Here is a 25,318-nt window from a genome sequence, read left to right on the forward strand (position 1 = left end):
TCTTGTGTTGCTTTTAGCATGTCCAGTTCTACACCTACTAAAGATTTTTATCCTCAAAATTATGGGGCAATACAATGCTGTTGACCATGCAAAGCATCTTATTTTACTATTATAAGTAAGTACAAAGAAGGGTATCCATTTTTGTAATAACTAAAAACTGGGAGATCTCTAACCATCCGAGGAACTTTCTACTTCAAAACAAATTAACTAAAACACCAATGTCCACTAAAGAAGATGAACATTATCATCCTCCTAGCCTCTAACTGCAACTAAACAGTTCCCTTGCTAGATAGTAAAATAAAACTAGAGCAAGCAGTTCAACCTGCCCACACAAAACGAAAAGCAGAAGGGCAAATGGAACAAACATGATACCACTGATTGAACCAGGAGTTAAATACACCTATTTCCTTAGCCATTTCTTGAGGTCAATGGAATAAAGTTTGCTTATATTTCAAATGAACATATCAGCATCATTTGCCATATTTACTCAGAAAACTGAACTTTGCTAGTCTCAGATAGTGAATTTCTGAGGAACACTGTCAAAATCATCAAAATCAAATCTCTGTCTCTCCCTACCAACCTGCATAGCAAGTAAACACATTAAATTAGTGAAAAATACAGTTGTTCTATTAAGCAGTTAGCGAAAGAGGACTTTGACATAGTTTTACCTTTCCTAGGTACATAGGATCACATGACATAAGTTCATCCATAGACGTCAACTTTTTCGACACTGCCATCAATCTGCAATAGAAAAACATACATCATTGTAGTTTTTAGAACATATGTACATAGGATCACATGACATAAGTTTCATTCACATATTGTAAAATTCTTTAGAACATATGTACACAGAGAGATAGAGATGTCAAGATTAAAGTAAATCTAATGGAGAACCCTACCCTTTAGCCTCACCCTACTATCAATAAGGGCTCGTTTGGTGTGAGAGATAAGCATAAATAGTCCTGGGATAAAAAATTAGTCCAAGGATAAAATTTGAATGTGTTGTTTGAAATAACTTTTACCACCATTTATAGCATAGTGATGGGATAAGTTATCCCATATACATGGTGGGATAAGTTATATCCCTCCCAGGATATCCTTGGATAACTAGTTTCCAACCAAATAACCCCCAAGCGATGCAAAGTAAAATTTCCAACCTATTTATGTACAACATTACTAAATTTTAATTTCACCCTCCCTCAATCGCTAGTATTTTAGAAACATCTCCCTTATGTAGGTACAATTGGTGCAGATATCCAAATTGCTGGATGGAAATTGGCATTCTTTTGCGCATATCATGACATCTATCATTAGTACCATGTGCATAAGTTCAAATTCATTCCAACTTTATTTGGAGTTTGAGATTAAATTTAAATTCTTAAAAAGCCAATCAGTAGCTATAGCCTATAGCCACCACATTGGACAGAAAAATTACCGTCTAATTACAAGTAAAATGTAGAATATCCATATCCAGTGACCGAAGTAACAGAAGTCTCACCTCTTAATTGATGAATCGATGTGTTCAATCATTCCACACGTTTTATACTGCTCAGGATCCTCCAGAAATCTAACCATACCATCCTTCTGATTGATCGTTGCATATATCTCACCATCTTCAATCTATAACCAAAAGTGAAACATCAGCATTTCAAGTTTCAAAGTTGAAGGCTTACACAATCCAGTAGATCAAAAAGCAGGATACCATCTGAAGCACATGCATTTCTGCCTGTTTGGGGCCTCTTAGCTGGACAGTGTTAGCAATATCTTGGAGGGAGAGAGTTAGGTACGTTTGAGTTAACCGCTGAATATTGCGCTTATACATAGAAGACACTACTTGCATCACTAATCCAAGATTATTATCCTGAAAATATAATGAAAAGATTGTTACAACTTCCACAAAAGATGGACTAACATGGGAGTTTGGGAGCTGAGAGTGGATAAAAGGGCTTCCACTTTGCACACTTGCTCTTTCATCTTAGCTGCTAGAGGATCAGGAAATGTACCAGTTTGACCACAAGAAAACTTACGCTCTCAAACTTCTCCTTGTTTGCTTGAACAAATGTTTCAAGTTCAGAGATTCTTCCAGTGCCATAACTGTTTGATAACTCCAGGTAGGGCTGCTCAAAAAGAAATAATAAGTAGTTTATGTTATATTCCACACATAAGGACCACACATGACAGAGAATTATCCTTGATGAGGCGTCTCTTCAGTCTCCTCCCAAATTGGATTCATTTTATATTAGAAAATATTGTTGGGATTTCAGAAGCTTCCAGCTGGTCACCTTATTTCTTCGCTGAGTACACTAAACAGATTTTGAGGACTCTAAACAGTGACTTTTCCGATACACGAAAATGCGTTCTTTCTTTCACTTCTATTAGATACTGATCTATTTCTTGTTTCATTATCATTTATGTAGTTTCATGCCTAGCCTGCTAAGTGCTAATACAAAATATGCAATGCTTATACTTTGAAACAACACTTGAATCAGTACAAGATTTCTAACGTCAACATTGTAACGCCAACTGTGCATACTTAACTGAGCTTGCATTGTCATCAAATCATTTGAGGGAAAATATTCCTTTCATTTTGCTTTGGGTGAAACAGTCGGTGCTACTTGGAATCAATGTTTGCACAGTTGAAATAATTACCTGAGAGAAATTCTTCAAGTTCCTTTGAGCCACGGAAGAAGTGTACTTGGGAAAACTGGTAGAGAACTGCCATGATAAGCAAACCTCAATTTAATCAGGAGAACGAAAATCAGCAAGAATAAACATCGGAAACATGACCTATCATATTCTTTTTTACTTTGTGCATATTTGTTGTTGTTTTGGTTGAGGGGGGGAGGGGGGTGCTTACATCTCTACTCAAAGTGCATATTACAAGCCAAAATCATTTTAAAAAGTTGACACATTGTGGCTCAAACTAAACGAGTCCATGGGTGATAATATCATACATAATGTAAAATAAGAAGGTTATACGGCAGTGCAAGCTCAAGCCCCAGAAAAGACACATAGATCTCACAAACTGTTGTCCAACAGAGACGTCACAAGAATATAGTGTATTGCTTAGGACTTAGGAGAATTGACTAAATATTATCACCAAAAGTATGTAAAAAATGGCGGCAAAACACACCTGCCCAAGATGAATCAGTGAAACCAAAATGTACTTTTTGTAAGCTTCAACTGCTATTGCATTTAGAGTAGACATAGGTGCAGTCACAACCTAGAAGCATAACAGATAGAATCAGCACAAACGAACAGATATAGATAATATATAGTAACTTGCAAAGAGGGAATAACAAAACCAAATACCAATAAAGGAAACATGGAATGAGAACACAGTAACATACATTGTGCAAGAGTTCCAATGCTTTGCGGAACTGCTTTTGTCCAATGCAAACCATTCCCCTGTTATTATGTTCAAATTATAAGACATGTCAACAAGTATAAGACACAAGTCCAGAAAAATCCAAAAAGCGATAGAAAGATCATATATCAGTGACTTTTTTAATTAAGAAAATATTGAATTACTCAATCTCATTCTAAATTGGTACATCACTTGTGATTCACATTGCTGTTAAGAACTTTGTCTTTAGGTTGGAGAACTAAACAATATCAAAGGTAAGAAAGGCAGACGTAGATAATTGTATACCAATACCATGGGTTTTTGAACAAAATTAATTCTTTCACCAGATAACTATACAAGCAAATACAAATATTCATAGGCGAGCAAAGTTCCTCTTTCCTATAAAAATTAGAAAACACACTGATAGGAAAGCATGATTTAATGAATTGCCATAAAAAATATTCCAATTTTTTTTAAAAAAAGTCACAGAGAAATTTAACAAGGAATGGAACAAGGGAACGACACCAACACAACTGAAATAACTTCTAAGCAGAAAGTCTGAAACAACTAACCCGTAGTAACAATAGAGAAAAAACTCCCGTGGCTGATCAATCTCATATATGTCATCCTCCAGCACAGAGAAGCCAGTTTTGTAGCACTTTGCTAATAGACAAAGAAGAAGAAAATCGGCATGCAATGTTGTTAATTGCTCAGGGGAGGATTGCAGTTTACGAATAGCAGTCAGCATTGGAGCCACACCACGAATCGGAGTTTCCAGTCCGAAAACATGATCCTTGAACTTTTTACAAACAGAAATGACTGCAACCACAAATTGCAGACGTGCCTCAATATAAGTTAGACCAGAAACAAGAATATTCACAAAAGCTATTCCAGAAACCAGAGAAAATTACACTTATTGGGCGCCAACTGGATTTGCTCTGCAGAACATGAATTGATAAATCTAGCGACAGAAACAAGCAGTTCACTAACATGCTCCTTTGCAACTGGGAATGAGATGCATGCCTCCCTGTTAGTTAACAAACACAATTATATGATTAATACACACTAGACAGAGTACAAAAGACAACGCCCACTTGTTACACAAATACTGGTCTTTAGTTCAGTGGATGGTTCAATTCTGCATTATTTTTATAGATTATGTAATCAATCAATCAACTATGCCTCAATCCTACATGTATTGGTGTTGACCATAACATTCCTCTTTGTCAATTAGCTTTTCTTTTTTCATAATCACCGTGGTGTCCACCAAGACTAATTCCACGCGTACCACCAATAAAGTTAGGGCAGATGGGAAAAAAACACCTGCATTGGGATTTTAACATGAAACCTCATCGTCCATAGCCCACGATGACTAAGCCACACCCCAGGGTGTTTTAATCAATCTATCTATCTATATATATATATATAACCTAACAATGGCTAATTTAAACAAATAATAATCTTCAGAATAGAAACCCTAGGTTTAGGTTATAAGAATAAGAGATGAGGATGAAAAGGAACTTACAGAATATAGAGAAAACCGAGGGAGTGAATAGAAGGATCGAGTTCAGCGAGAGAAGAAAGCAAGCGAGAGAAGTCGGAATGGAGTAGCTCTTCCGATTGTTTGAGAAAGTTGTGAAGCTGAGTTATGTCTGATGAATTGCTCGATAGCCCTTGGATTTGAGCAACCAATGATTCCATTGAATTCATGTTCAGATTCATCTCTTTCGCCCAACCGATCAATCAACACACTATGAGTTTCAGCAGATTCACGTCTAAGAGCCGAGGCTTCAACTGGACTGGGTAATAAATAAAAAGAAATAATTGGGACTTCTTTTATGTCCAGTTTTATTTCTCTTATATAAATAAAAATAAAGAGGGATTGGGTTTTCATCTTTTGATCTATTTTTATTAAATTTAAATTTAAATAAAGAGATTATAAAAACTTCTTTTTTTTAAAACAATTTATTTAAACACTTTAAAAATTATTTTAATTTCTTTTATTCCTTTACATATAAAATGGAGGAATAAATTATTTCAAATTTGATAATCAAATAATACACCAAAATTTTATGCATAAACTAATTTTTATTCTATGACTACTTACAGACACGAACAACCTCTTTGTATCCTAACATATCTTCTTTTTTTTTTCGCGATAAAAGATTTTTAAAACTCACGACTACAAATGTAACGTGATATTTATACGACATAAGTCACAACTATTGTTGCTCATTGTTGATTAAAATGCCTATGAATTGACAACTTTGTAGAGCAATATTTTTCTATAACCACTTCCAGATATATATTGGGTTAAATTTTCTCATAAAAAGCCTTTTCGTATATTTAATGTTAAAGAAAATTAGAGTAATAGCTTTCTTTTCACAAGTGGTTAAATTGGGCACCAGTAGTAGTTAAACCAAAACATTGACAATAAATTCAACTAATTCCTGACAGAAGACATAATAGTTAACAATAACCTAACTTGCCCTCATGTTAAGGAGGAAGAGCAATGGTTGATTCACAATTTTTTACATCAACCTAGCAAAGAAAAGCGCTCTTCCACTCTTATATACTACCAAACATACATAAAAGCATATATGCATGTTTGCTGGTTCATCTACTACTACTCTAAGATGAGGCATATATGTCATGTGATTGTTTCCTCTGGCTACTATTTACCAATACAGCTCTCTTTGTGAACATACATATATATATAATCATAGATTCAGGACTCAGCTTCAAAGGTCTGCTTTAGTCTTGGGAGTTTTTGCAAAAGAATGTCACTGTAGGCATCATCCTGCCGCACATCTATCCAGCCTCCTGATTTCAGAACCTGCATGAAAATTAAGCATTGTAAATAATTCACAATGTATATATCTGCATATTACATTGGATTATATTTAGTTAAAAACAGAGACAAATGCATAAAATAAATTCATGTGTCCATCCATTATAACCAATGTTTATAGGCCAAGAAACACGGGGGCATTTAACAACAATAGAACCAAAGAAATTCCTTTTTAAGCACCACATCTAGAGCACATCCTGGATGCTTGACAGAAGGGAAACAAGGGACAAAAACTCCTGCTGAAAGCGCTACTCAAAATATGTATCAAATAATTCCATTCATCCACAAGTTCAATTTGGCAGCTTAAAATTACCAGAAAGACGAAAAGAACCTAGAAACAGTACCAGTATCTCGTAGAACACCCTTGCACTGTCTCCCTTTGTTTTCCCCTTCATAAGCAAGGACAAGTTGACAATTTCTACCTCCTCCTTCCCCTTCCGAGCAAGGAAGTTTTCAAACAGGAATTTTGCGACCTTTCTGCATGCAAAAAGCCAAAAATTGGATCACCGCCAAAAACAGAAGAAATGAATTTTCACAAATTTCTGAGAGTCATAACCAAAAGATGCCACAGACAAGGGGATGCAAGAATCGAAACTGAGATCCCTTATTCACATACCCTGTTCTCAGGGAAAATTTGCCTGCAACCAAGACGACAACTTATGAGAATGGCAACTCAATTGAAATAATATTGCACCACTAAAACAGTACTTTCTTACATTTTCCTGAGGTATCCCCTTCAAATGAATTGATCTCCTGAGGAAAGAGCGCATTTGTTGCAGTTAGCACTTATTAGCATTGCAATAACAGATACGGACAATAGAACTCTTTTATTTCCAAAAAAAGTTAATAATCATCACAATACACTTCAGTAGCTGAAAGCAATTTCCTTTTGCTTATGTAAGCAATCAGACTAGTCAATCGTGTCATACCTCGTCCATTAAATTCATTTCAAATTCTACATTCTCCATGGAAAGTGCTTCTTTCTCTGTGATTTCAGCTGAACTTGCTGGTTCTATGTGTGATTTAGAAGTTCCTTGCGTATCATGAAATCTCAGCGAACTTGAGCCAGTGACAGGTGTTGCAGGAGCAATAGGTGTTTGTTCTCCATCATATCTGAGAGTATTAGGAGATTCAGGTACACCCACATGCAGAGATGCCGCAGGAGCATCAGGTATTTGTTCTCCACATCTGAGGGTACCAGGGGATTCAGGTAAGTACTCATGCATAGATGTAGCAGAAGCAATAGGTATTTGTTCCCCAGATCTGAGTTTATAAGGAGAGTCTGGCATGTCCTCACGCAGAGGAATTTCTACTGTTTCTGCAGGCCCATGCCGTGCTGATCTAATTTTGCTAATTGCTGATGCAATATCAATCGAAAGACTACCTGCATTGCCACGGTTGGTTAATTAAATTACCTAAAACACGGAAATGGCAGTGGCAGTGTTTGAACCTTTACTCACAAGGTATAAGAGGCTCCTCAAAACTCTGAGGAAGTGAGGAAATTTTATGTACTTTCCATGCAAAATAACTGGAATGAGGGGATTTCCTTCTCTTGCAAACTAAGTCATTTGCATCGCCAATCCAGTGCTTGAATACCCTGCATGTTTGGGTTGTGTCACATCAATCTCTTCTAACTATGCAATGAACTTAACTGCACTAACTAAAGAAGGTTACAACAAGAAGATCCTGCATACGGATATCTTAGTGCAATAGGTTGAATAAAGACAAGGATCGTACTCATTTGGGATCACAATAGACTCATCAAATATGCACTTCCGCTTCCTTGAAATCCGCCTACGCTCCTTCTTAGCTGGGGTGCGAAGAGATATAAAATCTGGTGATGTAGATCCTGAATTAGAAGAAAGTGATGTTGGTTAAAAAAACAAGCAGTTTAGAACATGATTTGCTTGGGCATCTGAAGGGACGAATAAGATCGTGTCCAACAAGCAAGCAAAAAGGGTGAGAAGGGGCACACATATTCCTTCTTATTTTTTCTAGGTGAAGGGGAAAAGGGGTGGTAGGTGCAGCTTATTCCATTTCCGGTCGGATTCAGCTGTTCAACTTAAAAGATATGTGAAAGAACAACGTAAACCAGATAAGGAATCACCTGCGATCTTGGTCTCTGGGGATACATCAATACAGAGGGACACTGATCGATCAACTTTAGTCCGATCCTTCCCTTTCCTAGAGGAAGATGCTTCAATATTTTTCTTTTGCTCAAAACCACAGTGCTTTTCCACAAGAGATGATTCACCAAGGACTGCTGGTTGTTCATCATCTACATTCACTCCTACATCAGGGTGTTTTAAGAGCTCATGAGTAGGCTGATGAATTTTCTCAGATTGTTGATCGGTGTTGATTTCAAATGTAGCTTCTGTGATAATCATCGGTTCTGCGTGCTTTTCCAAAGATGACCTCTTTTCATAAAGATGCTCCTCATTTACTAAGTTCCCAGCACTCGACTCTTTCATTTGCTCATCACCAGTCTGGTGATCAGCTTTCCTATCAAAGATCATCTGAATTTCAATGTCCCCAAAGGTCATTGGTTCAAAGCGCTCTTCCAAGGAGAATCTAGTCTCATTAAGGTTCCACATAGCTTCCACATGGCTTGACCCAACTGATGGGTTGAAGTCCAAATCTTTGTCCATCAGGTGAGGTGAATATATGCTATAACATGAAATGTTAAATTCTTAGCACTAGCACTACATCTATTTAAGAGGAGTGAGATCAGTGCATACTCTCTAACTGGAGTGTGATTTATGGACTTCAACTCTGAATGAGAGACACCTTCCTCATACTGAAAAAAGCAGCTTATATGTCATGTATGCAAGAATATCCACAGAAAACAAAGCTTGACGTTTTTCATGTAGCAGTACCAGATTGAGAGAGAGAGAGAGACGGAAACACCCCAACCCCAACACCCACACAAAATGAAAGTAGTAGTTATGCGAAATTCCAACCAACCCATGCCATCATCAGGAAAAAAACAAATGAAGGTGACTGCTTACGGCTCTAAGCTAATCCTTATTCAAGTATCATCAGAAACAAGAACAGTTTGATCCATCAAATTACTTCTTCAAATTAAACACATCACCACTAACACTGTCCAGTACTTGTTCAAAGAAAAGCAGTTACGTGAATCCATGATGTATCTTGACAAGTACAAATTCCACTAACCACTTTGCAGATAATAATTTAAAATCAATCAACTGATTCGATGTGCTACACCAATCCTAAGGTTCTAACAACATATAGCAAAGAGTTTAACATAAACTATGAGATATTCAGGGAAAACAGTAAAATATCTTGCTAAGCAGTGATAGTGATATTAAGTGAACACAAAGCAGAAAGTGAGTTATGCTGCCTTCTTTTGTTGGAAAAGTTTCACAGGCCGAGATATGCTGTTAACAAAACAAACCAAAGAAATGATAATACTTCATAAAATGACTACCTTGCAAGATGAGCCAAAAACCAAATTTTCCTGAGCATCTGAAACAAAAAGCAGAAAGTCTCTTTTAAAAAGAGTAAGTGACATAAAGCCGAAAAAAGTAATTATGAATTAAAAGACAACAGAAATGTACTGTACCGGAAAGCGTGATTTCTTCACGGGATGCGAAATGACTACTTCAAAACAGTTTGTTGCAAACCAAGATTGAAATAATTAAACCCCAAATCGACAATCAGAAAAAACACAAGGAGAAAGAGAAAGGAAAACATACAAATTAACATGGGAAACTACGTCATTCATGGAAAGTATTTATTTTACCTGTTTGCGTCTTGATCTTCCAAGACTTCCAGATCAAAAGTATCCAGTTCAAATTTCTTTGGTCGGGTGATAGAGTGGACAGGAGCATGCATACCCGCGATCCTTACAACTGATGGTTTACTAGTTGGTCTATTGCGAGTTGAAAAATCAGCAAGGTTAACAAGAACATTATTACAGTCTTTGAAAAGATACTCCACTTTTTTCGAATATATTCTAACCACACCCAGGAGCAGGTGACCTAAAATTCTGTATGTGACCACAGGAGCTTCATCATGCAGAATTTTCTCTGAGCAAAGGAAAAACCAGTAAAGCAAATCTAAATCACTCAAGAAATCATTAAAATTCTTAATGCTACTTTTATGTGCATCGTGCTGCAATTAAAAAACAGAATCAAACAGCGTCAAGAATCCGAAATAAAAAAGATCCCAAGACAATGATCACATTCATTACGTATATACACAGCAATTCATAAACATGTGAACGTAATCAAGATTGCAAATAACAACAACATGCCCGATGTAATTCCACAAGTGGCGTCTGCAAAGGATGGTGCATATGCATCCTTACCCCTACCTTACGGAGGCAGAGAGGTTTCCGATAACCCCGCCTAAAAACAGTTACCTAGATCATCCAGAGAATTCACAGAGACAGCATTTAACACCACCTATAATCACCCAAGTTTGCAGCAAAGGTTCACAATCCAACATAAAGCCAGAAACCATTTTCCGTGGCTCGGAAGACATGCTAATTTCCAAGTAATTATTATTTTACACTGTGTCTTGTGAATTCCATGTTACAACTATAGCATTTGTTACAGCTAACACAGTAGAAGTTGCAAACTAAGTGAAATTTCCAAAAAAAAAAGTCAGTCACACTTGAACCTATTTCACCACCTTCATGACCAAAACCCCGATTCTATTCTGTGATTAAATCACATTCTTCATTCATTAGTTTACCCACGAGGTTCAACGAGAAGCGTGAGCACCACAATATTCTTTCTTCTCATGGGGGCATTGTACTAGCAAAGAAGATTCCTATAAGTGGTAGTACCTAATTGGGGCATTGTGGTAAAATTATTTGCCGAGAGAGGTATCCACTGACCCAACGACTTTCCGATGTGATTGACAAGCAGTGGTTTACGAAAAATCTAGTTGATAAATGTATGGTTTTAGCACTCAATTTGAGAACAACTGTTCAGCCATCCAACTAAATGTGAAAATAGAAGGCTATAGTTGATGTAGGGATGACATCTAACACAATGGAGACAAAAGGTAACTAGTAGCTGCAATTTGGGACAAAAATAAACTATATGAACTGTGCATGCGAGAGCTATATAAAGAAATCCGCCAAACTCATGTCAGCAGCACGTCTCTTTTTACTAGTAAGTCAACAGAACACTAAATTCCAATAAATGACACTGTGGTTATATTAGAAATCAGGGTTCTCTAAAGGGTAAAGAAACCTGCAGTGTTAACCTCTCACTCTGTCTTAATGTATGAAGAAAATAAATACAAATAGAAAGAAGTTAGGAGAAACACGTTTACAGGAAAAGAAGAAAGATAAAAAACACCATCTTAATTAAAAAGACTACTTTTTGTTCTTGTAATAACTCTCCATCAATGATGAAGAAAGGGGTAAACAGGAAAACGGAAAACGCACCGACAGAAGAAACGATGTTTGTCTGCTGGACTTGGTCTTTCTTGAGACGTTTATGACAATGAGCAGCAATCCAAATGGTGCCTAAAGGCCCCTTCTTTGAAAGAAGTAAGTGTGAATAAAACATGTTCTTTCTCTCTTTACCTATCTTTGTTTTTGTACAAGAGAGAGACAAAAATGCCTCACTCTACTTTAAACTTTTTCTATGTATGAGATGAATCAAAGTGTAGGCTCTGCATTCAACTGCTAGCCCTTTGAGAAGAGGAAGAAGAGAGAGTGGATTGTCAAACAAGTCTCACAATTTTTTAATTTCGAAATGTGTTTCTCCGTTTTGGAATGTAAACCCCTATCTCACCATAAAATAATATATACTAATGACCAAATTATATATTACCAATAAATATAACTTTCTATTGACAGGTCATGTAACTGATTAGGCATACTTGGAAACTACTAATTAATATTTTATGCTTCTGTTAATATTACATAGAATGGTGTTACTGTAGATATAGAAGCATTTTGTTAATAATGTAATTAAAAAAAAAAGATTTTTACTTTCTAGAAATAGCGTATTTATTTATAGCGAACATATCCAGAACTCATTATATTATTAGCTTAGGAACAAGCAATTAAAATTTGGAGACAAATCAAATATGGTTTGTTCTTGCATTCAATTAAAAGTTAATCCTAGGAATTCTTTTTAAGAGAAAAGGGAAGGATAAACTCACATTATTAATTCAAATAAGTAGTACGTAGTACTATTTTCTTCTTCCTTTTTTTGTCCGTAGTCTGATGTATTTGCAGTAAAAAAAAGTTACCTTTTTTTTTTTGAAAAGACACGTTTGTTCTTATCGATTTTATGGGGTTCCTCACAAACGGTAACTTGTGTATGTACGGATATTTTCGGGGCTCTGACCCGATTAGGTCGTTGCTTGCCAGCTCAGTAACTTTGAGTGCAATACGTGTCACTTCGACACACCCCTATCGCCCACGGCCACTGTCAATTCCTACTGCTTTTCCAGAATCATTAACCAATTATTATTTTAATCTTATCATTTGGTTAATGTAATTTTATTATTTTAGGGCGTAAGGTATCTTCCACGAGAAGAAAAGACAATTTATATGGTTAATTAAATATAATATACATTTCATTTTAAATATTTATTTGGAACTATATTTTATCTTAATCATCCTTAATAAATTAATCTAAAATTACAATTTTAAAATAATTTAGTCATCGTACCAAATGATTCATATGAATTTGGCTATAATTTTGATTGAAAATAAACTAAGAATCATTATTTTACTCAATATATTTCTTAGCATATTTATCAAAATTTTCTATTTCAAGTTTGAAAGTGAAATAAGGAATCACATTGTAAAAAAACGTACTTATTGAAATAATTTCGAAGAGTTTTGTACAAAAGCACTTAGAGTATTTCTTTTTACTTGATTTGATCCTACGATATTTGATATCTACTTGATTTAAATTAGGGTAAGGTTATAAAAACTTAATAACATACTATCATAAGTTTTTCTATTCTAACCTATACTCGTAACTAAAATAGAAAATTTAAAATAATTTCATCACACTATTTACTTTAACATCTGACTGTGAAAGTGCTCCATTCTCCAACCTGTAAAATTTAATAAATGAATATTATTTCTGGATGATCTTAACGAATCAATATCACAAATAATAATATTTGAACTATTAAATGAGATACTATATGTACAAAAATAATATCATATTCAATATAAGCTCGTTACTTGATAATACATACAAGAAACGTAAATTTCCCAGGATTAGTCCAAACAAACATATAGACAACCTTAACTAAACAGTGAATAAGAGGTGTTCGATTGTCTAGCCATGTATATATGTGTCCTCACAAATAGTGTTGATCTCCCAAGAATTGAGAAATCACTTGTTAAAGATCATATTCTAAAGGCCTATTAACACAACAAACCTCCAGTACAAAATACACATAAAAATGCATTGCCTAAAAGCTATTCTACCAATATTTCCGATTAGTTTAGTCTGTACAGTTGTACACCAGGCACAGGAGATGTCTACTGGCTCAATAAGATTCCTCAAGAGGAGAGGAAGCAAATTTCCCTAGCATCCATTGAGACAACTTTGTAAAAAAAACATAATAGGAACACTGCTATCTTCACCTAGCAATAACTCAAAACCATAACTTTTGGCTCAACGGACTTTGAAATCTAAATGCTAAAATCTCCACATATCCCTTTATTGGCTGGTGACTTCCATCAGAGACGTTGCCTATGGCTAACTATCTATTAGTTTCTGCAATTTTTTTTCCAAAGCCTTATTGAAAGCATCTTCTGACAGTGACAACATCTGGTTCAGTAACAACCTTACACCTTTATCAGTCATAATGGCAAACCTTGGCTTGATTCTCTCTTCTAAACTATAACCAAAATACTGAGGAAACTTGACCAGTTCCGTTCTTGGATAACCCATGGTCAAAAAGAACTCCCACTTTAATACCAACTTAGCGAAGCTAAAAGTATATAGAGCACCGTATCTTGACACCATTGTGGCAATTTCCGTCATACTGAACCCCTTATCCTTGAAGAACTCGGTGGCAGGCTTAATGTTAGCCTCAATGCTAAGACCAAAGGTTTGAGGACATCGGTAGAGAAGAACTCCAACATCAACCCCCATTGACCGGAAGTACTCAGTTGCAGGCCTTAGCTTGTCCTCCACGCTATAACTTATGATGTTTGGACATCTGGTTAGAACCTTGCTCACACACTCAGCAGATAGACCCATTTCATAAAGAAAGTCCACTGTTGCTTTCAATTTAGGTCTACTGTAAGTGAGAAGTGCAGGAAAACGGTAGATTACTTTAGCCCATTGTTCTTTATCAACGCCCAGTTCTTCCAAAAATGTCATTGTTGGAATTAAATTATCTGAGAGACTAATTCCACATAGTTGAGGCCTTTTGCTGAGAATTGTTGGGATCTGCGATCTTGGCACTCCAAGATCAAGGAGGAACTCAACTACTGGTTTGATTTTTCCCTCAAGACTGTAGTAAGCAAAAGCAGGAAACTTTCGTGTGATTACTCTAATCCTTTCAATGTCCATGCCCAGTTCAACAAGGTACAAAATATGTGGGGGAAGCTTTCCAGTGGGTCCAATATCAGTCACTCGTGCCAGAGCCTTCAGTTTCTTGGAGTCGAGAACAGCACTAGGAGGTGAAGCTGGTGTGACAGGAATAGGTACTTTTTCAACAGTTTCTTCTATTTTCTCCACAACTGGTGGGTTTGGAAAGCTCTCCACAACGTCCACCAAAATGCTTCCATATTCCTCGTGGAGGGCCTCAAGGTATGGGATGAGAGCATCCCTAATCTCAAGAGTTGTTAGTTCTCGTCCTGCAAATAAAAGGAAATTCACAATTTACAGATGAAGTTAAACTGAAAACAGCACAGTGAATATGCTCATGCACATTCTGCGAATCCACAGATGTACAAGCAGAGAAATAGGGGAAAACAACAGGAAATCAATCTGCTTAAACCAGACCTACGAGGTAGCGAGACTTATGAACAGAATGCAGCCGAGAGACAAGGTGTTCGATAAAAGACTCTGATCTGTTGATAGCTCTTGCTGCAAGAGCATTGCTTAAACCCTGTTTCTTCAGAAACAAGGTCAAGACAGCCTTCGCCTCTTCCTTTTCAGCAGCTACAAGGGTTGGGGGGACCAACCTTAAGCTAAAAGATCCGTCTACCTCAGATTCAGCTGTCAATCGAAGATAATGTACAAATATTATGGCAAAACCAATAGCAGCACTGCAAGGAGGATACACAGTGCTGGAAAGTCTACTGGAGGTAACAGAATTCATATTCCAGAATTGAGAAACTTACAATACTTAGCTGTGCAAAAGAAAACCTTCTGAGGGAACGACAATACAATCCTGAAGAAAGTTTAACTAATTATTTAACCCCGACTGAGAGAGAAGACGATATTTACAACAAAACCCTGAATTACAACAAACAACAAGATACCCAGTGTGATCCGACAAGTGGGGTCTGGGGAGGGTGGGGTGTACGGCTGTACGCAACCTTACCCTATCTTGAATGAGGTAGGGAGGTTGTTTCCAATAGCTCAAGAAAAACATTTGCAAAAATAGCTTTGACAAATACAAGTAAAAACTAAAGTGAAAATATTGTAGAAAAAACGAGGATTTACATGTCTACAAAAGTATAAACAGGTCATATGCTAGTGCAGTGGAAAATAGTGATGCCTAATCAACTTCTTTTATTCATATAGTTAGGAAAAAGAGGAGTCATATTTAGAGCTTTTTTCTGTACGAGTGGTATTATAATGCATATAATATTTACACCAACCACCTAATGTTTAGTTCTAAATTCTAAGAGGTATTGCCAGGGAATAGTCATATTTATCACTAACAAACAATTTAGAACAACTAGCCTCAATCTCAAGCAAGTTTGCAGCCGGCTTTATGAATCCTTGTCCATATCGCTCCATTTAAGTTCATCTCAGTACAATATTACTAAAGATCAATTTCTCCGGCACTCCTACAGGCTACATTCCTAAAAAATATATAAATCTCTAACAAGGCTAAAAGTTTCTTAGCATTGAGCTAAAGTAAATATACTAACTTGATTCAAATTTAATCTCATGTAATTGGTATTGCCTATATGTATCTCTAACAAGACTATGACATTAAGCACAGGTCATAAGCCAATGGTGTTACCATGTTCAAATTGAAAGTGGTGTCATAGATAACAGGTTATAGCACCTAAACATCAATATCATACAGACCCACAAAGAAAAACCATTAAAAGACAGTAAATTTGTGATGTTAGTCGAAGATAACGTTACCGATAAAGAGGTACTCGGGATGTTCTTGAAAAGAAGGCAAGCTTTGCGTTTGGGATTCGTAGTTGCATAAAAGATGTCATTTTTCAGCTGCTCAGTGGTGTTGTTACTATGAAAACTAGTGTGAAGCATTGATTAAACAAAGAAGGTGAAGTAAAAAATGGAGTTGGAAATTGGGTGTATTTGAAGATTTTTGGGGAGGAGGCTTTTGGACCGCAGATGTGGTTTGTTCTCTAGTGCCAAACACAATCTCTGGACCAGCAATAAGATGGTCTTAATTTTGAGTCCTCATGGAAAGTCACCTGCACTGCACGTGATTATGTAGTACTCTATGAAATTCAATATTTATCTTGGGGTTGGATGTTCCGTCCTGCGGTTCAGTTTTTTATCAAATTTCTATTCACTTCTTTGATTTTCGGTTTTATAAAAAATGTGAATTTTATATCAAATCTAAATAATTTGATTTAATTTTTTCTATTTTGATTTGTATTAGTTTGATATATTTAAATTAATTTTTTTCATACGAATAAAAAATAAAATAAGGACAAAATCAAAGTATAAGATATTTGAAATTTAAAAAAATGCTCGTCATGGAATACTTATAATGCTTACTAAAAGACTAAATTTATCTTTGTCACGAACATTGTGCCTCCAACTACTTTTCAAGGAAAACAAGGACGAAGATAGGTTCCTTTACATAACATACATCGATAAAAATATGTTTTGGATCCTCTTGGGAACTAATAATTGAAGTTAACTACTGAATTGTAATATTTGAAGTTAACTATTGAATTGTACATTTGTTCTACTTTGATATGTGCATCGAAAGTTTTGAGACACTTACTCTGAAAAGCCGAATTAGATCAGTTTAGTTTGATTTTTTCAATTTTTTCTATATTTATGTCCACTCCGGAAAGTATTTGGTAATAAGAAAAAAAAGATATGTTCGATGGGTGAGAAAAAATATTTTTATATAATGTGAATAATACAAATGATATGTTAGTTGTGAACTAATTTTTCAGAAGAGTTATTTTTGTCGATATTAGATGGCTCGTTTTCCACAAATTCATCACTGTATAGTCTTGGTCAAATGTAAAATGTAATAGTGTGATCTTGATGACAAATATAGTTTCATCATCTTGCGTTTACCCAGTAATTCCACAAATTAAATAGTGAAAATTGTAGAGACTAAACTACTCTGTGTAATAGAACAAGTGAACCTCCTATTATAAGTTTGTACAACATTTATGGAAGAAGAGGATTCCATCTGCATTATCTCAACTAACTGAAGCGTGAAAGAAAGAAAAGTAAAACCCAACTCATGTATGATGAAGCTGTGGTCTTCTCAACCTTTCTTCTTCTCGTTAAAAATGACATTTACAAACGAAGTACTACAAGACGAAGTACTACAGATACTAAGAGATACTCTACATAAGTAAGAACTCATTCATCTAAGCATATGACAAAATGAAAGTAGTAAAGCTAATAACTATACATCTTAACTCTTGTCCTCAATATCTCTACTAGTGAAACATAGCTTCTCTTGTCACAAGCTTTATTCCCCTCACCCAAAGCGCTGCCATCTCAGAACCGCCCTCACACACAAAGTGCACTTCCTTGTTCTTGGATGTGATCACCCTAAAGATTCCAGGAAGCTCAGCGTCCCCTTTCCTTTGCCTCATCTTTTGAAACCTCAAACTTGGTCCCACTTCTGCCTCTTGACATACCACATTACGCCTGCTTGATTTTCCCCAACGCAATATTCCAGCAGCTTCAACCATTGTAAGAACTTTCATATGTGGAGATCCTTTGCCTCCCTTAATGTGCTTCTTCACCTGAGCACCGGTTAAGACCAACTTCCTAGCAAGTTCATCCAGTATCACCCGCTCTGCCTCATTTTTCAGAATCTTTCTAGCAAGCGAAAGTGCAGTTTCACCCATTGCGTTCTTCATATCACAACGTGCCCCACAAGAGATCAAGAATTCACATGTGCGGCCATGTCCTTCCCTTGCTGCAAGCATGAGTGGGGTATAACCATCCCCATTTGACATGTTTACGTCGTAGCCCCTGGTTGTTAACAGCTTAACTGCATCCAAGTCACCACATCGAGCTGCACAATGCAGTGCATAGAAACCTGCAGCATTTCGACTATCCTGTTCAAGAGCAAAGTCGAGCAGAACCTTTTCAAATCGATCACGATTTGGATTTAGCGCACAGAGGGTAATAGCAGTCTCCCCAGACTTGTTTTGCAGTTTGACATTAGCCCCAGCGTAAACAAGCAACCTGAAGCCCTCGACATGACCCTCTGCAGCTGTGATCATTACAGCAGAGAAACCTTGGTCATCTTGGCTATCCAGATCAATCTCTCCTCGTCCAACCAGTGCCTTCAGGGACAAAAGGTCCCTGGATCGAGTCACAAACAGTAATGGTGAAAAGACAGATGTGTTGCTTGACTTGGGAACCTTTCCACTCTGGATGACTTCCAGAACAGCACCCTGAAAACTGAGTTTCCATCGGTTGGAGACAGCAATGGAAATTGCAGATTCACCAGCTACATTAACCAAACCAAAATCAGCACCTGCTCTAGTCAATACTTTGAGGCAGTCTTCCCTCTTAAATCTTGCAGAGATCATTAGAGCTGTATCTCCTGCGTCCGTTCTTGCATCCAGATCACAGCCAAATTCAATCAAACATTTAAGAACGCTTGAGAACCCAAGTCGGGCTGCCATGTGTATAGGACGAAACTCAATGTTCCGGGTGGTTATAACTGGAGATTCCACATAAGCACCGCATTTCAAAAGCACCGAAACTGCTCCTGCATTACCACAAAGAATAGCATGGTGGAGAAGAGTTCTTCCACTGAGAGATGTGCAGGAATCAAGCCGCTGGAGGAGCATTTGCAAAATAGCGCCACTTGCTTCAAAATACTCCACAGCACACCAAGTAATGGCATAGGAATCTGCTAACCCAGCACCTACTCGAAATTCTTCACCTGAAGCTGCATCCCAGGACCAGGCTCCAAGTTGGACTGGTCCATCAGTTTTTGCACCAGCCTTGAGAGTCCAAAAAGGTAAGGGGAAAGCTTTATCAGTCAATTGTTGATTAAAACTAAAATGGCTCAATATTCAGCTTAACAAGGATAAATTCGAGAAGGATGCTTCATTAATTGCTGAGTGTGTAATTGAAAGAAGTCAAGTGTTTCACTTGAGAAGCATCTAATTGATAACTAGTGATCCATTTTGAGTTTATTACCTCAAGCAACAGACGAACTACAGAGACTTGCCTACAAACAATCGCAGCCACAAGTGCTGTGCAGTCCACATTTGTATGCAGAGAAGGTTTACTTGATTGGAGCAACACACGATTTGTAGCATCCACAGTCCCTCCAAGCTGCCACCAAGAAAGCAGCGATTATCAAGATGTTAATAAAAATTCACACTTTGGCCATGGTTGCTCCAAAAAGGATACAAGATAAACACACAACGAGCAATAAAGGCAAAGTAAAATGGCAAACGCTAAAAAGGGTATGTATACATCAATATTGTTCCCACCTATAGGTATATCGAGCAGCAAAAAATAAAAGAACCCACTTGAATTTGCAAATAAAGGCAAAATTGCATAAAAGGAGTAAGGAGAGTAATGTAAAAAATGTGACTCTAGCTTTTCTCTAATCCTAATTGTTTCATAGGTTTAATTTTTGTTGGAAACAGCTGAGCTAAAGTTAGCAGTGATATCCTGCAGAGAAATAGTATCTTAAATGGCTAGCTTAATTTTTCACCTTAAGGAGAGTGTCCACCACATTTACATATCCCCGGCAGCATGCAGTGAAGAAAGCATGTATAGCAATACGAGGTCGAATCAGGTCCGATTCCATGAGCACCTCCACAATTCTTGCATGCCCATGACAGCTGGCCTCCAACAGAGCTTCCTCACAAGCCTGCTGAGATGACCCAGCTTTAACTAACATCTCCAAGATCTCAAGGTGTCCCTCCCTCACAGCTGACGTGGTTGGGAATCCCCTGAAAAGTTTATGGTTTACATCGGCTCCAATGCTCTGCAATTTTTTTAAAAAAATGTAACTATATTACTCTATAAGTTACTCAAAATGCATAGTTTCATTTTATGAGATAAAGAAGAAAGCAAAAACCACAGAATCCTCAGAGTCCACAAGGAATTTTATTCTGCAGGAAAAACCAAGAACTAAAAAGATAAAGAAGATACAAACCAACAGATATATGATCTGCAATAGGTCAGTTGTGCCTGGAGCTGACCATAGATGTTACAGAGGATAAACTCTATATTGTTTGGTTTTAGGATTAGTAGCTTGCACACTCTTATAACCGTGAATTGAAAATATGCCAGTGGAAAAACAGTGTAACTGTGTAAGGACCTATTTCTACCAGTGAATAAGCAGCTGAATAGTTATACTTATTCCAACATTCTCCCTAATCCACCGGACAAATATGATTAAAAATTTTCGTTCGAAAACATTCACTAATAAGGTGTTTTAAATTTTTCACATTTAAGATCGATTGTGAATTACCATTGTTATAGATTTATAATCCAGCAACGCGTACTGTTCATGTTTTTTCAAAAGAAACCATGTTGGACATTTCAATTTTCAAATGACTTCAGCAAAGGCCTTCTCATCCTATTGTCTAATTTGATCTGTCATGCTCTAATGCAACAAAAAGGTTGACAAAGATAAAAAATTTACTTCAAAATATGGACAACAACATAGACCTTTAACAAATGCCCCATAGTAGTAATTAATCGAAGCAAAGTTTCTTTGTAGGGAAAAACTAGAGTAAGATTTTTTTCCTCCTAATTTTCGTAAAATAACACCTATACTGCTGTTTGCTAACCGAAAACTAGTCAATTTTAAAACACAAGTTGCAGTGACAATAGGTAAAACAAGTATGGGGGAGAAAGTGACATTTTTCTTAAAATTGAGAACAATAGCTGAAAATAACGTTAGATGGGTGAATCAAGTAGAGAGAAAATAGGTGACATTTTTAAAAAAATAAAATAAAAACTAGTAAAATAGGTTACTTTTTTCTTGATAGGTAAAAAATTCAAACGAGGATGACGATAGAAACAGACGACGGTCAAAAGTATAAAAGAATAAAAAGACTAGGACCAAAAAGTTATCAAATGCAGAAATAACAAAGAAAAATTGTACAAGTAGGAAAAGTCGACATTAACTGCGAGCGTTTTCAGCGACTTTTACAGTACGATAACGACACAATGACCGGAACCGGAAAGATTTAGGTCTTATCCAGCTAAATTCAAAATTCAAATTTCTTATAACAGACAGACGATGCAAAACGTTAAAGTTAAAGGCTCAACAAACTTTGAATTTTCACCGGAGCATTAATTAGTGCATATCATCATAATAGCTAACCAAAGGACTCATAAGTCATAACCAAAGCGCTGCATTTAATTTAATCAGAAGTACAGATGGAGAATTTCCAGCTGAATACAAAGATGCTACACGAACTAATAGTCAATGATCCAAAAGCACAAGCTTTCTCTTGCGTGAAGAAAACATCAAAATCAATTCAAATCAAGTAGGCAAAACACTGGAACGATAAAAAAAATTATTACTAGTACTAATTGGAAAAGCAAAGTTGAGGAAAATTGTTACCAGTAGTTTTCTCACTAGAGCAACATTTCCATTATGAGCGGCGAGGAACAAAGCCGTAACGTCGGTTTTGAACTCCTCGTAAATGATCCTAACTTCGTTCGGCAACTCGTCATGAGTCACGACCTCTGCTTTTCGAACCTTTAAACACACATCGCCGACGAAATTAACGTCCACAAACGGATCGGCGATACATTCAAGAGCTAATGTCAGATCGTTTGTATGCGACGCTTCAAGAAGACGACGGGAAACTTCAGCCTCGTAGTTCACCGGAAAGACCTGTTTCCCGGCGAGGAAACCACCTCCGCCACCAGAATGGGCAAACACTGTCATTTTCCGACGCAAGCAGAAGTTACTTACTTGTTTATCTTGTGTGTGTGTTAAACGTGCATCAGCGACACAGCTAAATACAAAGTAGGTGTGCTGCTAGGAAGAAGCAGAGAGCAGTATAAAGGAATGGAGCAGTGTGAGTTTTATTTTTGTTTAATAGACACGAAAATCGAGAGAGAGGAAACTTGAAAGGAGTGAGCGCCAGAGTGAGAGAGGGTTGAGGAGGCAGTGTTATATTGGGCCTCTTTCACCACAGTTAAAACATGGATCTTTTTCTCGCTGACCCACAACCCAACTAGTAGTAATTTAACATTTTTATATTTAAATTGTAATAGTAGTAAGAAATTTTCAAATGATAGATAAAAATTTCAGTGAAAAAATCTAAAGTTGGCTCATCTACATCCAAATTGCTTTAATTTCATTATTAATTGTCGATCCTTTGTTAGCCATTCATCTAATTTCCCCATTTGACATTAACATAACATTAGGGTTAAATGAGTAATATTTTGACGTTAACATAACATTAGGGTTAAATGAGTAAAGTTTTAATTTTGACATAACATTAGGGTTAAATGAGTAAACTTTACGTGTTAAAATATTTGTAAAAAAAAAATTATACTTATGTTTATATTTACATTTTATATTTGATTATGATTTAAAACTAAATTAATTGAACGAAAAGAAAGAAATAATTAGCTAACCAACGAAGGTATGAACTAATCCAAAGCATATAATTAATGATAAAACTGAGCAATTTTGCATCATAGACAACAATTTCTTTGTAAAAATTTCATTGTTGTATTCCTTTCTCCTTTTGTCTAAAAAAAATATGAATAATATATTTCTATATTTGATAATTATATAAGGTTACTTTTTCTATTAATGTCAATGAGATGATTATAGCCAAGTATGTATAACTTAGTTTTGAACCGTATCTTAGTTACATATACAAAAAGTAATAGTAATATCTGTTTGTGGAAGGATGGAGAATAAATCTAGTGTGGGGCATGAATTTGTTGTTGGGATTTTGGAGGTAAGTGAAAGAAGGGAGCATTATGGGGGACGGCAAATGCGTGAACTTTCATCTCATCGATAGCTGTAGGGACGGCCTTCATCCATTACGTCTATGCCAATCGGCAACCGTTTCCCGCACTCCATCGGAAGCTCGAAATTTATCGTCAACTATATTTGTTTTGTATGTCCAACAATACTAGGACTTCATTATATTTACATTTAAGACGGAGAATTTAATTATTAAAAAGGAATACACACTTTCCATTTTTCAAATATATTTAAGTAGCTAGTCTCAATGGCTATTTCAACGCAATAAAGTTTGTTTCTTCTTTATTCTTTCTTTTACTTGTAAGCTTGTACGACAAAAATGTGTTGCATGCCGTAAGGCAATAACATCAAATCATCCATCTGTGTCCACTTAAACCAACGTTACATTGACTTAACCTACATTAGTTTTATACTAGAGCAGTACTATTATATTTGAAAATTTCTATGCATAAACTTTTAACTTATTTGTAATTAAGACGTAATGAATAGGAATATTATTTTTGGAAATTAGATGAAGACATGACGTTAAAACAAAATGTAGTGGTAATAAATTGAGTCCCTAACAATATTGACAAGGGGATATGGGCGGAAGTCCGCTCACCGGCCAACAAAGGGTTGTGTACTATTTGGTATGGCTTGGGGGACAGGGCCTGCTCATATTTTCATATAATAATAAGGGGAAAGAAAGATTGAGATGAAATCAAAATAATAATGAACAATCCCAATTGCTGAAATTTTACAGTTGCACTCTGCACTGAAATTCTGAGCAGTACTAACTTTCACTTTTTTAAAAACAGTGAAAAAAGCTAAACAAATTGCCTTGTTTGTGCACGCGACTTGTCAATACGAGTACTCAACCCATTCAACTCACAATCTCTTTCTCTTTTTCTGTCTTCAGTTAAGATATGATAGAGATCTCAGTCAATCTCATTGACCATAATATTATTTACTTTGTTTATTTTTATTTATTATATTATAACTTAATATATATATCAAGAAAATAATTATTATTTTATCAATTAACCTTATTTATTGATATTCAAGAGTATTATGTCTTAAAAAATAAATAATTATTGTTCAGATAAATATGAAGATTTTTTTTATCTTTTTCTCAATAGGTTAAACGTGACGAATAAAAATTATAATGGTGGACGAGTAAGATTCTGTTTAGATTGACTTAAAAAAAAAATAGCTTATAAGTCAAAAATAAAAAAGTAGAAGGAGTTATACGTTTGTTTTTTAACATATTCTAAGTCATTTAAAATTTATTTTAAATTATATTTTTAACTTTTGTCAAACCAATTCCTAACTTATTTTTTAGTCATTTTTATATTTGTCGAATAATTCCAGAAATAAAAAGATAACTTAAAATAGGTTTTGACCAACTTTAAATTCAATCAAAACACCCTCTAAAAGTGCTTAGGAGAGAACACTAACTAACAAGAAAATGACTCAGGTGTTTATATTAAGTTAATAAATGCATGATATGCGTTAAAAATATTCACAAATATAACTTAATTATGGTTCAATAATAGAGTAGATATTTTCTCTTTATCAAACTAATTAACTATGATAAGTTGCATTGATGTGATGTATATATTTAGTTGAAGCAAATTTTAACCTTTTAAATTGGATAAATTTTTTAACTTTGAGTTTAGACAGTGATAATATTATAATATTATTGAATATGGCTTTAGGCTGAATGGTAATTTTGTCTTCTTTTTACTTGTTTGCCCCAAGTGTAACTGATCCTTATACTGTTACTACCAATATTTCGACATAAAATTCCACTA

General features: G+C 35.8%; 4 protein-coding genes across 12 annotated transcripts; all 4 read right to left on the reverse strand.

Moving 5' to 3' along the window:
- Positions 1-124: 124 nt before the first annotated feature.
- LOC107011066 (COP9 signalosome complex subunit 3) lies at positions 125-5,183 on the reverse strand. Its single transcript, XM_015210388.2, has 11 exons — positions 4,872-5,183; positions 4,258-4,373; positions 3,919-4,165; positions 3,351-3,408; positions 3,134-3,223; positions 2,650-2,715; positions 2,028-2,117; positions 1,703-1,861; positions 1,499-1,620; positions 669-741; positions 125-580 (listed from the first exon to the last, which is right to left on the reverse strand). The coding sequence occupies exons 1-11, from the start codon at positions 5,066-5,068 to the stop codon at positions 512-514; spliced, it is 1,287 nt and encodes a 428-aa protein (XP_015065874.1). The 5' UTR covers positions 5,069-5,183; the 3' UTR covers positions 125-511.
- A 574-nt stretch (positions 5,184-5,757) lies between these two features.
- Positions 5,758-11,989, reverse strand: LOC107009213 (sister chromatid cohesion 1 protein 2). Of its 9 annotated transcripts, none has more exons than XM_015208503.2 (13): positions 11,623-11,985; positions 9,964-10,249; positions 9,784-9,818; positions 9,649-9,707; positions 8,936-8,994; positions 8,305-8,864; positions 7,935-8,046; positions 7,658-7,794; positions 7,127-7,581; positions 6,914-6,950; positions 6,814-6,835; positions 6,542-6,674; positions 5,758-6,182 (listed from the first exon to the last, which is right to left on the reverse strand). In XM_015208503.2, the coding sequence occupies exons 1-13, from the start codon at positions 11,744-11,746 to the stop codon at positions 6,075-6,077; spliced, it is 2,127 nt and encodes a 708-aa protein (XP_015063989.1). In that variant the 5' UTR covers positions 11,747-11,985; the 3' UTR covers positions 5,758-6,074. The 9 variants fall into 9 exon arrangements, 8 of the variants coding, with proteins under 8 accessions (XP_015063989.1, XP_015063990.1, XP_015063988.1 ...); XM_015208504.2 differs by having other exon boundaries at positions 9,649-9,686; positions 9,784-9,821; XM_015208502.2 differs by having other exon boundaries at positions 9,784-9,821.
- A 1,363-nt stretch (positions 11,990-13,352) lies between these two features.
- Positions 13,353-16,743, reverse strand: LOC107011734 (transcription termination factor MTERF5, chloroplastic). Its single transcript, XM_015211348.2, has 4 exons — positions 16,493-16,743; positions 15,511-15,560; positions 15,170-15,385; positions 13,353-15,021 (listed from the first exon to the last, which is right to left on the reverse strand). Exons 1-4 carry the CDS (start codon positions 16,570-16,572, stop codon positions 13,913-13,915), a joined length of 1,455 nt encoding a protein of 484 aa, XP_015066834.1. The 5' UTR covers positions 16,573-16,743; the 3' UTR covers positions 13,353-13,912.
- Positions 16,744-17,692: 949 nt separating this feature from the next.
- LOC107009157 (ankyrin-3) lies at positions 17,693-22,716 on the reverse strand. Its single transcript, XM_015208430.2, has 4 exons — positions 22,137-22,716; positions 20,268-20,543; positions 19,742-19,879; positions 17,693-19,542 (listed from the first exon to the last, which is right to left on the reverse strand). The coding sequence occupies exons 1-4, from the start codon at positions 22,464-22,466 to the stop codon at positions 18,013-18,015; spliced, it is 2,274 nt and encodes a 757-aa protein (XP_015063916.1). The 5' UTR covers positions 22,467-22,716; the 3' UTR covers positions 17,693-18,012.
- Between the last annotated feature and the right edge of the window lie 2,602 nt (positions 22,717-25,318).

The sequence above is a fragment of the Solanum pennellii genome, chromosome 2, assembly GCF_001406875.1.
Source record: "Solanum pennellii chromosome 2, SPENNV200".
Classification (NCBI taxonomy): domain Eukaryota; kingdom Viridiplantae; phylum Streptophyta; class Magnoliopsida; order Solanales; family Solanaceae; genus Solanum; species Solanum pennellii.